At 42.5% G+C, this 13,232-nt stretch overlaps 1 protein-coding gene across 5 annotated transcripts in view; it reads left to right on the top strand.

Annotated features, from left to right (window-relative positions):
• MAD1L1 (mitotic arrest deficient 1 like 1) overlaps window positions 1–13,232 on the top strand; it is a 1,860,878-nt gene that overhangs the window by 1,255,697 nt on the left and 591,949 nt on the right. For all 5 annotated transcript variants that reach the window (XM_069209930.1, XM_069209931.1, XM_069209929.1 and 2 more), the window contains one exon: window positions 1,779–1,986. In XM_069209930.1, coding sequence (XP_069066031.1) covers window positions 1,779–1,986 — 208 coding nt within the window. The remainder of the gene's footprint in view (window positions 1–1,778; window positions 1,987–13,232) is intronic.

Below are 13,232 nucleotides of genomic sequence, written 5' to 3'. Positions count from 1 at the left end.
GACTCCAATTTGCAGGGGTTTAAAGTACAGTTTTCAATCATTGATTCTTGCTTTGTGGGATCCTCAGTGAAGCAACCTTGTTACACATGCCTGTAGTCTTTAAACATTGCCTCCTCTAGATAGGTTGTGTAGATACTTGCTGAGTCTGAACATGCTATTATGAATCTTGCCAAAGTTCCTCCAGTATTGTTTTTAAGACTTGACTTTGTACTCTACTGTAATATATGGAACAAGTGTCGCTCTCTCCACCGATTACATCTTGCTGATGTCATTTTTAGATAGAAATGTTAAGGACCTGACGAGTAGTAGCAGAACGATGTATGAACGTTGCATGATTGGGCAGGAAGTGGCCAATTTATAAAAACCTTTTTTTATCATTCTGATCCAGGTGTACCAGACAAGTCAACATGTCTCAGGTGTGCTTTTACCAGCAGGGAGGCATATGGGTAATTTGACTGGTATACTGTTATCCAGTGTAGAGTATGCCATCCTGCAGTGATAAGTTAAATTATAAAGAGTTTACTCTTGCTTCTCTAGTAGAAGAGACAATAGCAGTTTTATTGTGACAACATTCACCTTATATCCCTCAGAAGTAAGAGTTGCAGACCACGATTGGTACTTGGTTCAGCCTGTCAATACCCGAGAATAACAGATGTGGAATCCAGAAATCCAGACGTGGACTTCCTCCTTTGCACGGCTATCATTGCTGTTCCTTCTTTTGTAAGGTGGGAGCAGAATGGACAATTCTCATAATGTATTTGATCAACTTCTCTCCTTCTCCACCCTATGGATTGTCTTCTTTGCCTCAATAGCTGTTAGGGAGACACCCAACAATAAGGAAGACAGTGTTGGACACCACATTGCTATAATTCCTGTCCTTGTGTCTTCCGATGTCCGCCTTGTATCTCCCTCTGGCAACCGAAATCATGGGCTACGCTGTATCACTTGTGGTCACTGGCCCCAAAGACAGATATTGTACTTCTAAGATCACACGTTAGTATAGTTCTGTGTGTTCTTATCAGTTATAACAATGCAAACCTAAAAGCTTGGGATAAAAATTAAGATTGAATTTTTTTTACCCAGCATCAGAGTTTATTCAGGTTTGTGTGTGGGGCTCTGATCTCCCTTCTGGCAGTTCCTGGCATTAGGTGGGACTGCTCCAGTGGTCTTAGATCGTGAGTATATTGTATGATTCAGGTGAACACTCGTACCATAAATTAATAATTTACATTTGTAATGTTGGTTGCTGGCCCTTGGAGTGCAAATTTCAGTTAGAAGATAGCAGTTACCGAGTTGGTCTTCAAGGGTAAGGAATCCTCCATCTAATGTTCACATAGAGGAACAAGGGAACACACAAACTAGCTAATTAAGGGCTTTTTTGTTGGAAACTGTGTAGGTAACATTCATGTAGAGACACACTACTCCAATCTCTTTCTAGCACTTTACATTTACCATTTAACTCCATTGTATTGCATACCACACATTAATCAAAGTCTTCAAAGCAAGTTTAAGTTTATCAATTTTCGTTATGTATTACGTGGTTTTCACCTATGATGATATCATTTCTGTAATTTAGAGCTGGAGACCCCTGAGATTCTTCTGTATTACGGATCTAAAAAAAAGTGACCAAGCCATGTATTGTCATGATACGTAGCATAATTTAGATGTTGTTAGGAATGCTGCAAAAAAAGTGTGTATATTTTTGCTTTTTCTTTGAGTCTTTTTGATTTTGATGTACTGCTGCCTTATGTAATGAAAGTATGTATCTTTCTCATTAGGGCAATTTTGACACAAGTCAGTATAAAGTGCTACATCTAACTATGAATCCAGCAAGCAATGCCCAGCAGCGTCGCCAAGAGGAGCATCAGCTTCTACAAGATGAATGTGAGAAGCTGCGACAGCTTGTCAAGGTGCTGGAGGAAGGCAACCCTATTCCAGAGAAACTGGAAGCCATAGGATCTGTGGTGTCATCGCAGGAGCTCACAGGTAATCAGTGCTCCTCTGGTTTTGGAGCTCCCATTGTACATCTTCCACTGTTTTCCTAAGGAATTCCATACTTATGTAGAATCTCGCCTGGCTGCTATGGGAAGTAAAATGTGCGTTGAAAGCATTTGGTTCCGAAAGACTTTTGGGGTGCTCAGCCCATCTCCAGATAGACTGGTCAAAATTATTCAACATTGGCACCTTCGGAGTTGTAAGGTACCAATATTGAATAATTTTGACTAGTCTAGCTAATTGGCAGGGTTCATGTCTGTTGCCAGGATGATTGAGCAGGATTGATCTTTGCAGGGCCGTAAACCTGAGATAATCAGAGCTTTGACCCAAATAGATGTCACTGCCGTCAGTCCACCCCTAAGTCAGTTGGACATGTGTATTTACTGGGGTCCCTTGGCTGTAATAGCCCTTAACTTATAGAGCGCACAGGCCTAAGTGCTGTGCTTAAAGACAGTCTAGGAAAAACATTAGTGGTCTAAAACCATGATACCAGAGAGGTGGCACCAAACAGAAATGCTCATAATGATGGGACATTGCATGGGAAGGCTGTCTAGATGAGATTTATTGTTTGGTTTTAAGAAATGCAGAAAGTGTAGATGAAGAAGGCGGCCAGTGGCAAGGAGGAACATAGCTTGGACAGCAACAGGCGAAAATACCGGAAACTGAGGAAACAAACGACAAATGGCCCAAGGGATCAAGCAGGGAAATAAATCTGCTTGCGAGAGGAGAGATAGAGGCTGCCACACCATGGATGCATTTAAAGACCTCCTGGATGAAGCAAGCATTAGTGAGACGACGTGGGATGAGCGCACTGAAAGAAACACCACAAAATAGTATAAAAAGAAAAACAAATTGAAGAGATGAAAGTGTGAACGCCGGAAGAGCAATAAGAGAAAAAATAACTTGCTAGTGAAACTTAAAAGAAATAAATGATTTTTATATACATAATCCTTGAATTAGGCCATTTTGTAGAGATTAAAGATTTAGGAGTGACTCCTCACTGAAGAACAATATCAGCCTGTGCAGTTGATTAAAGAAAAGGTACAGGAGTTAATGTGTCCCCAGGTGCACTAGTGCATTAGATGTGAAGCAGTACATGCTTTGCTGTATCATTAATTAATTCCGCCTGAAAAGGGGATTTTTACTTCATTAGAGACAGTTTCATAAATGTTTGAGTCCTCCAGCCAGTAACTCGGTAGCAGTAAAGCATTTAGGTTAATAACTTACTGCATTGGCAGAAAATTAATTTACATTTAAGATTAGTACATCTGCAGTAAATCACAGGTAAATCCAAGACCGCTGGAAACATTTGTCCAATTAAGTACACTATGTTGAGAACACTTTGTAATTCCTACACTGCTGCTGTCCAAGAGAAAGTCCAAGCCACGCGAACATTCTGTTGATAAAAATATATGGTAACCTGATTGGTTGCCATTTGTTGATGATGTGTATTTACAAAGCAACTGTTATGTCCCATGATGCTTCCTCACCACATTCAATATATGTCCTTCACCAGTGTCATCAGCTCGGGCCCTCGAGCCATTTCTCTATTTAGTGTTCGTTTTCGTGGTCTTACTTCCTCCGTCCCCTCCTGGGTTATTCTTTCAACCCACTAATTACCTTAAAGCCTGCATGCAGCTCTTTGTTTCAAAGGAGTTTTACGGTGTCAGTTACTGTGCTGTACCATGTGATGATTGGTTTGGCCTACACAAGCATGTTGACCACTGTGCTGAGCCTGCAGACTTGAAGACCGCACAAGCATGGATTATTGGACATTCCACCCACGAGGTCCCACAGCACTACTTTATTTGGCAAGTTTTGGGTGCCAGTTACTTCAAATCGCATTTATACTTAACAGTTTAAATAATATTTTAATTTGTTTCATAATTATTCATGATAGTGAAGTCTTAATTAGCTTGCAAGCTAAAACCAAAATCCCTTCGCAAATAGATTGCTCCATATGAAATCTCTTGCAAGGCCTGGGCACCCGGACATGTGTGCCATACTAAACAGGAGATCTACGCAACTGAAAGTGCAGAGCAATGTTCGTCCATCCTCCTGCAGTTCAGTTATAGTGGGAAGGGAGAGGATACTGTGTGTGCTGGAAGGAGAAGCCCTATCTAGGCATAGGAGGATGCAACTGCTGGCAGCAGTGGTGTTAGTTTTGGTCCATTAAAAGCCCTCAAGGGAGTAGCTAAGGTGTTTAGCTGTACTCGGACTCCTATCCCAGTGCCACACATGTGGACTGAAATCAGTGAAGATGGGGCATGAAACTTTCAGAAATATATAAGAACCCCTTTGTTAAGCAAAAACATACTAGACAAAATATCACTCAATCCCTAGCCACCAACAAAACAAGTTGGACTATGGGAACAGCTTTTACGCCAGACTCCCCAAACAACTCACTAGAAGGCTAAAAACATCCAGAGCTCTGCAGCCAGACTCATCCTAACCTCTCACACAGAACTCACATCACACTTCATGGAGCTAAACTGGCTCCAGGTACACAAACTCCTCACACATACATTCAAGGCACACCACAACTCAGGTCCCACCTTCCTTTCACCAACCACCAAGACACCCCTGCTCCGCAGGACTCCTACTCACACGCATACACAGGGCCAGGTCAGGGTGACAGACATTCTCTTACATTACTCCGGAAGCAAGGAACGACCTCCCATTCCACATCAGAGCCTCCTCCGCTCATCTTAAATTTCGCAAGAAACAGAGACCGGGCTTTTCAGTTAACCAACTTACCATAGGTAGGGCTAGGCACAAACGTCTGCTCAGCTCCAGGATATTGTTGAAGGTGATAGGCAGCTTTACAAATACACCTAACATAAAGCATAGAGAGACATACAATATCTCTGAATAAAGGAAAAAAAATATTACTTTCCCATCTATTCCTTCTCCAAGCAAAGTGAATTCGTTAATTATCCTATAAATATTAATTTACAATAGGCGATGGACAGGTTTGTGCAGCATGTGCAACCACCAGCCTGATTTGTTTTTGTTTGTTTGAATATGGACTTCCGTATGAAACCTAGAGCTCTCAGCCAGAGTGTAAGGACAGCTGACAGTATTTTGACAGTGGCAGACTAATTACCTCTATTTTACACATGGTTATATTTCCTGTATGATTTCTTATCCCCAGAACAGAAAATCAAACGCCTGCCCATCATGTTCAGCAATAGTTGTACTAGGCAAGATGATGGTTATGGAAATAATATGTAGCTTCACCTGCCCAGGCTTTTTACCTGCCTCTCCAATCCAACCGTGGTTGGAGTTAACTAGGTCACTTCTCCTTTTGCGCTTAGTATACTGCTTTATCCTAAACACTGGTTGCCTCACACAAACAACCTAAAGCAGCAGAGATTGCAAAACCAGCGACCAAGGTTTTTTCTACTGGGAGGCAGTGGAGTGATGGACCCTGCAATTCCCAGATGGCCCTTGAGCGGGGGCTGTTTGCTGGAGATCTTTTGACTCAAACTGCTGGTGGTTTAGCAGTAGAATGAGGCCTGTACCTTCTGTTCCAGAGGGATGTGGTAGATTGGGAAGGAGAAATTTTAAATTGGCTACGGGTTGCTAAGTGTTAAACGTTATATTGTTGAGGCAAGCTCTTGCCAAGGTTAAAGGCATTATGAACCCTTAACTCCTTCCCCACCATGGACTGGTTACGTCCATGGACTGGCTAATGGGGGGAGCGCTAGCGCTCTCCTATGAGCCTCCCACCCCCGTTCCATGGACAATGATGATAGGGGAATCACTTCCCCCTCCCTATTTAAATTAGGCCAATCTACCCCCAAGGGGGGCAGAAACCACTAGACACCAGGGTATTTTGTTTTGGTCAGTTTCATGCAAGGTGAACGACCCCCAGGCAAAGGTCGCTCCCCTTGGTGCAAATTTATTTTAGGGTACTTCTGTCCCTCTTGGGGGTAGATGGCCTATTTTAATTAGGCCGATCTGCCCCCAAGGGGGGGCAGAAACAACTAGGCACCAGGGACTTTTTATTTTTTACAGATGGGGAGCAACCCCTTAGGCAAGGGTCACTCCCCTTGTGGGCAAATGTATTTTAGGCCATTTCTGCCCCCTGTTGGGGGCAGTTCAACTTATTTCTAATAGGCCGATCTGCCCCCAGGGGGGCCAGAAACCATTTAGGCACCAGGGATTGTTGTGTGTGTGTGTTTCATTTTGGAGGGGCAGCCCCTTGGGCATGAGTCGCTCCTCATGGGGGAACATTACTGTTGGCCATTTCTGCCCCCATTGGGGGCAGATTTGCCTATTTTTGTATGGCCCATCTGGTCCCTTGGGGGGCAGAAAGCCCACCAGAGACTAGGGAAGATTTATTTAAAAAAAAAAAAAAAGAGAGAGTGGGGGTATGGCCATACCCCCACCCCAAAAAAATGGGGACAGAGTTGTTCTGCCCAATGGTGGGGAGATGGGGCAATTACCCCCCGATCCACTCCCCGGGGGGGGGGGGAGGGGCGGCAGAAAGCCTACTAAATGCCAGGGAATAAAAATAAAAAAACATGGGGTGGTGGCTACCAACCAGTATGGGCATGGTTATGCCCCCACCCCAACTGAAGGGGGTAACGGTCTCTCAGCTCTCCCCCCGCACAAGAAAACATCTTAAACCACGGGAAGCAAGAGGACATTCGATTATTTGGGGTTTTGGTTTTACATTTTGGCCTTGAGAACTTGTCTAACTCTCAAAATCGTTCCACTTGGAATGGTGAGGGCTGCACTTTTTGGACTTTGGGACACTGCCATGTAGAAAAATCTATGATACCTAGACACATCTGAAAACTAAACATCTGGGTGAGTCCAGGGTGGTGTGCTTCACATGCACCCGCACCATTTTCCTACCCACAATGCCGTGCAAACCTCCAATTTTTCTTGAAAAACACATTTTTACAACATTTTTGTGATGGAACCTTCCGGAATAGGAAGGAATCCACAAAATTCCTACCACCCAGCATTGTCGCACCTATATCGATATAAATTTTACCCCACATGTCAGCCTAAAAAACGTTTTTTTCCAAACTGCCCTTTTGGACCTGCTTTAGTTCCCCCTCATTTTCGACCCGTTTTTGACTCTTCACTGTCACAGGCACTTGGCCCACCTACACAAGTGAGGTATCATTTTTATCAGGAGACTGAGGGGAACGTTGGGGGGTAGGAAATTTGTGCTGGTGCAGTGACCCACACAGAAATGTAGGAAAACGGATTTTTTTTTTTTTTTTTAGCTAAATTTGAGGTTTGCTGAGGATTCTGGGTAAAAAAACACTGGGGGATCCACGCAAGTTGCACCACGCAGGACTCCCTCGGGTGTCTAGTTTTCAGAAATGTCTGGGTTTGGTAGGGTTCCCTAGATGGGCGCTTATCCCATGACCAAAAACGCAGGCCAACCCACACAAGTGATGTACCATTATCATCGGGAGACTTGGGGGAATGCTGGGTGGAAGGAAATTTGTTTCTTCACTCAGATTCCAGAACTTTCTGTCACCAAAATGTAAAGGAAAAGTTTTTTTTTTTTATTATTTTTTTTTTTTTGCCAAATTTTGAGGTTTGCAAAGGATTCTGGATAATGGAACCTGGTGAGAACCCCACAAGTCACCCCATCCTGGATTCCCCTAGGTGTCTAGTTTTTAAAACTGCGCAGGTTTTTTAGGTTTCTCTAGGTGCCAGCTGAGCTAAAGGCCAAGATCCACAGCTAGGCACTTTGCAAAAAACACCTCAGATTTCAGTGTAAAAATGTGATGAGTCTACGTTGTGTTTCCTGTTGTGGACACTAGGCCTACCTACACAAGTGAGGTATCATTTTTATCAGGAGACTTTGAGGAACACAGAATACCAGAACAAGTGTTATTGCCCCTTATCTTGCTCTACATTTCTTCCTTCCAAATGTAAGACAGTGTGTAAAACAGACGTCTTTTTGAGAAATGCCCTGTAATTCACATGCTAGTACGGGGACCCCAGAATTCAGAGATGTGCAAATAACCACTGCTTCTCAACACCTTACCTTGTGCCCATTTTGGAATTACAAAGGTTTCCTTGATACCTATTTTTGAGTCTTTATATTTCACCAAATAAATTGCTGTATACCCGGTGTACAATGAAAACCCATTGCAAGGTGCAGCTCATTTATTAGCTCTGGGTATCTAGGGTTCTTAATGAACCTACACACCCTATATATCCCCGCAACCAGAAGAGTCCAGCAGACGTAACGGTATATTGCTTTTCAAAATCTGACATTGCAGGAAAAAGTAAGAGGTAAAACATGGAGAAAAATCACTATTTGTTCCTCCTCAGTTTCAATATTGTTTTTATTTCAGCTGTTATTTTCTCTAGGAAAACCTTGTAGAATCCACACAAATGACCCCTTGCTGAATTCCGAATTGTGGCTAATTTTCATAAATGTTTAGCTGTCCGGGATCCAGCATGGGTTTTACACCCATTTCTGTCACTAATTGGAAGGAGGCTAAAAGCACAAAAAATAGTAAAAATGGTGTATGTCCCAGTAAAATGCCACAATTGTGTTGAAAATTTAGTTTTCTGATTCAAGTCTGCCTGTTCCTGAAAGCTGGAAATATGGTGATTTTAGAATCGCAAACCCTTTGTTAATGGCATTTTCAGGGGAAAAAAAACACATGCTTTCTGCTGTAGCCCTTTTTTCCCATTTATTTTTTAAACAACATTTTGCTGTATTTTGGCTAATTTCTTGGTCTCCTCTAGCGGAATCCACAAACTGGGTACCACTAGAATCCCTAGGATGTTGGAAATAAAGGCCGCAAATTTAGTGTGGGTAGCTTATGTGGACAAAAAGTTATGACGCCCCAAACACAAACTGCCCCAAATGGCCACAAAAAGGCCTGGCACCTGAGGGGGTAAAGGCCTGGCAGGGAAGGGGTTAAGGAAAGCAATAAACCTTAGGTTCTCACAAGGTCAACATGTTGCTTGCCTGCAACACTAAAAATGAGTTCAATTCTTAGAGTATTTGTGCTTAGTCACATCTGGTGTGATAGTGATTAAAACATGGAAATACTTCTCACTAAGTAAATCTCAAATCTGTCGGAGCTGTTGAGAAAAATATATGACCTACACCATGTATAAAGTAAAAACAGACACGAATGTGTACGAGTTAGCAGCATATCTCGTGCATGATAGTGTGCTCAAGCATGGGAATGACCGAATCACGACAACGCTGCAAGCATAAAGTGATGGAAACACAATGTTGATATTAACGTACCCACCACTTCCCTGTTGTAAAAGGGCCTCTTGGAGTGCCATGGAGTTGCTTCTCGATGTAGTATGCTTAATAAAAAAAAAACACAGTCAAAGAATCATGATCTTGTGTTAAAAAATAAGGGCTGTGATTAAATGGCAGAAAACACTTACTTGTGTCCCTGGGAGGCAGCGTGGATTACCTACCTGCTGACATGTACTCTGCAACTGACCAGAAAGGAAACCTTTGCCAGTATTAACTGGAATCTGTCGTGGCCGGGAAAAAATGTCCAGTCTGTGGCGCTTGTGTCCTTTAGCATTGATGTAAGGTGCGATGCGCACACTTGGCTGTATCACGGAAACATGGACGCACTCTTAGGTGTGGCTTGTGGCATGTGCATGCACTAAGCTACATTGGTGTTGGTTCACATCCAAGCACCCCAGGCACCATCTTTGATGTAGACCATTGTCACATAGTATATATGAAATTAATTTGAACATTGTTGGATATCCAGTTTTATGTAATGGAGGAATGTGTATTTTTACACAAGTTGCGAAGATGGTGGAAACACAAATTAAGTTGTGGCCACATATTACAGTATCTTAAGTATAGACCATCATAACAGAAGCCATTCTTGGAAAACAGTTTTCTTCATATTAAATGCTTATCGGGTGTGCAGTTTATTATGATGAAGGAAAGCGTATTTACACAAAATTCGGAGAAGTGAAAAACAAACTAGGTGTCGGAAGTTGTAACAGTGTCTGGAAAGTAGACCATCATAACCTAAATCTTGTTTGGAAACCGAGTTTCATCATTAAACAATTCCTATTGGATGTGATGGAGAAATTAGTATTTTGCACAGATTGCGAAAGAGTCAACCTAAGCGGCCAGGGTATGCCCCAGTGTTCGGCCCTTGCTTACTGTGCCAATGAATTCAAGCTAGCCTGGCTGATAAGGGATGATATCCCAAAACCCGTCCCAGGATGCTTGTTTACAGTCGGGAGGATTTGGCCTGGCAGTTCGGGCTGGGCTGTTCCCATGGGAGCAGAGTCAAGACTGATTTGCCTATGGCTGGGTCCAAACTGGGATGGATTTAACACAGATCTGTGACTGGGGGTGTGTGTTTGAAAAGAATCATCATTCTGTCCATCGTCCATTTGTGGTGTTCGAAAATATTACAGCCAGTTATCGGGTTACTCATTCTCCAGTTCTTGCCCCTCTCTCTGGTAAGTGCTGGGGACCTGTCATAGGCAGATACCAGCAGGGTGTGAGGTATGTGGAGCTCATTCACGGAGATTTACATCCAGATGATTGGTTTGTGGTGAAAGTGAGCTACTCCACCAAAAAGGACCTGGATTACCTGGTATGGTACCATCAGCTGATAGCCGTCAGCCAAATAAACCAGCTGTAAATCCAGAAGGGGAAGTTGAAGGTTTTGTGTACTTTGGAGCAATGCAATGCATTGATGGACTTTGCGGGCTGCATTTGTTCAGTACATGGCGCGTCACAGTGGTGTTTCCAATGCCCGACCTGGATCACTCAAGACCCGAGGATTGGCTCGAGAGACGGGAATTACAGGTCATTAATTTTCCTTTCTTTGACTCTAGAAATGTCTAACCGCTGATGCTCTCACTGTTCTGGTAAATAAGGTGTGGTAATGATAGCCCATTAGCAGGAGGTGCTCTTATGAGCATCTGAAAGTCTGTCTCTGCCATCTCACCCACTGGGCTTTTTAACCTGTGACTGTTTACACGAAAAAAAGCATAAAGCCAGATATTAAATGGTATTTTGCATTTTACAGCTCTGTGGGTTGGCACTGCAGCTAGTATACCAACGTACTTTTTTTCAGACAATAGCATGTTGCATTGTAAGGCTTGTAAATTTGCCATTAATCGTTTCTTTATGGGTTGAAAACACCAGCATGCAAAGTGCTATTGGCTAAAATGCCAAAATTGTCTCGATGTGTTCTAGATAAATTGGAGCAACCTGTCAGCCAGATCTAAGAAAAAAAAAAAAAAATCAGAGTATGCTACTCCATTTAAAACTGCTTGTTTGACGTGTAAAATTTAAATTAAAACCTGCTCACACATTTTGTGATTGTTCACTCACATCATGCATTAAAATAAACATTAGCACCTTGGCTTGACTTTTTCTTATGTGTAGTGGAATGTTTCATGCCAAACTTAACAACACAAAAGTGGCACACCATGGGAAGTCGCAGCTTCCATACCAAAGAAGGAGGAAATGATGAGCGGCAGTAGCAGAGGGAACATCACGCTATTCTTTCACATATACAGGACAGGTACAACACAGGTCACCAACACACTAAAGAGTGAGTGAGAGGCGTTAAAGCACTGTTGTATGATTTTAATAAACCAATAAACATACAAGAAATACAAAACTTGTGCAAGAAACAACCAAACCTTTTATGGATTTACCACACACTTATGTACTCACATAGTAAGATGAATGTTCACCTACCAGAGGGCTCCATATCATGCACTGGGAAGCATTCAAGGGGACTACCGTTAACTTATTGTAGGGTTTCCCAGCTATGGCTTCTCTAGCTTGGGTGAGGTTATGTTACGTATGTCGTCATTTATTTTCTTCCTTTGTTAAATTGGCAAACCTATATTAAAATTGTATGTGGGTGAGCTAAAAATGTGTTTTACTGCTTCCTCCCTACCACAAGATTAAAAACAAGAGGGCCGAGCAATGGACCCTACTTCTCTTTCCTTCAACATGTTTTGGTGTTCGAATATGCCCCTATGGGCTCAAGCATCTTCCTCAGAAACTAGAATACAGATATCTTGCATCAAATATTGTGAAATAATTTTTGCTTCATAGAGCATGCTCATCAGCCTCATCAGGGGAATTGGCAATGTTGCAAATTTCTTGAGGTCCCACTCCTTGAAGAGGTCTCACATCTTGTTGTTGGTGAGGCTTGTCAGCATGTTTCACTTGGCTATTCACTATAATCATAGCCTGTGCTATGAAATAGGATATGCCCAAGTTGGCACACTATACTTGCAGCAGGAGTACATAGGCCATGAGACTGTGAACTACGCAGCCAACATCAAAGCATCTCCCACCTCGATACCATTGCCAGTAGAGCAGTGGAAGTGATAAGCTCCCACAATTCTCTACAGCCCCATCCATGTCAAAGCCTGTCTGAAAAAGCTGCTAGTTGAAGGTTGAGGATAACAGCTCTTGGATCAGGCTGAATGTTTTGCCTTTCTGCGAGTTTGACTGACTGCCACTTTATTTAAACCTTTTACATCCGGAAGCCCATTTTGCATGGTTTCACTTTAGAGCCTTCGTTTATCCCACATCACTAAATGGCCTTTATTAAAATTAGTGAACCACGCCTCCATTTCTGTTACAAATGTAATAATGACTCAAGGTTTCTTGTTTCTTCTATAAAAGCCGTTATTTTTGTGTTATAAATGGAGCAACATTATGGTCCATTAAAGCACGCAGAAGTTGTTGTACAGAACACATCCAGAACTATTTCAAGGTGCTCTCAAATGTGGTGATATTGAAAATGTGGCACAGTGATGAAAAGTCATTTTCTTGGGTCACACTATTTGCTCAAACTTGGAAGTTGGGATTGAAATTAGGTTTCCAGATTATGCATTGTGCAGTTCAGATCCTGGATAGATATCACACACTTTCCCCCTTCAGCCCTGAGGACAATTTTACTAGTAAACCAAGAGTTAAGATGGTTGTCTTGTGCCTCCTATACAAGGCCTATTCTACTGTTCTAGATAGAGCAACATTATGGTATGTTATACTATATATGAGAGGTTCTTGTCCAATGCACTCCCTGAACTGAATTATTTCAATACACTCTGAAATGTGGTGACTACTGAAAAGGGGGCAGAAGGAAGCAAAGTAATTGCCCAGGGTCATACTGTTTGGTCAAGTTGAAAAACTTTGATTGAAGCCAGGAACTCTATGTTAGGGGCCCTCTACTAGTTTTGCCCTGGGTCCATTAAAAACCTCTGACCCG

This window comes from Pleurodeles waltl, chromosome 10 (genome assembly GCF_031143425.1).
Source record: "Pleurodeles waltl isolate 20211129_DDA chromosome 10, aPleWal1.hap1.20221129, whole genome shotgun sequence".
Classification (NCBI taxonomy): domain Eukaryota; kingdom Metazoa; phylum Chordata; class Amphibia; order Caudata; family Salamandridae; genus Pleurodeles; species Pleurodeles waltl.
This window is presented reverse-complemented; position numbering and strand designations above follow the sequence as displayed.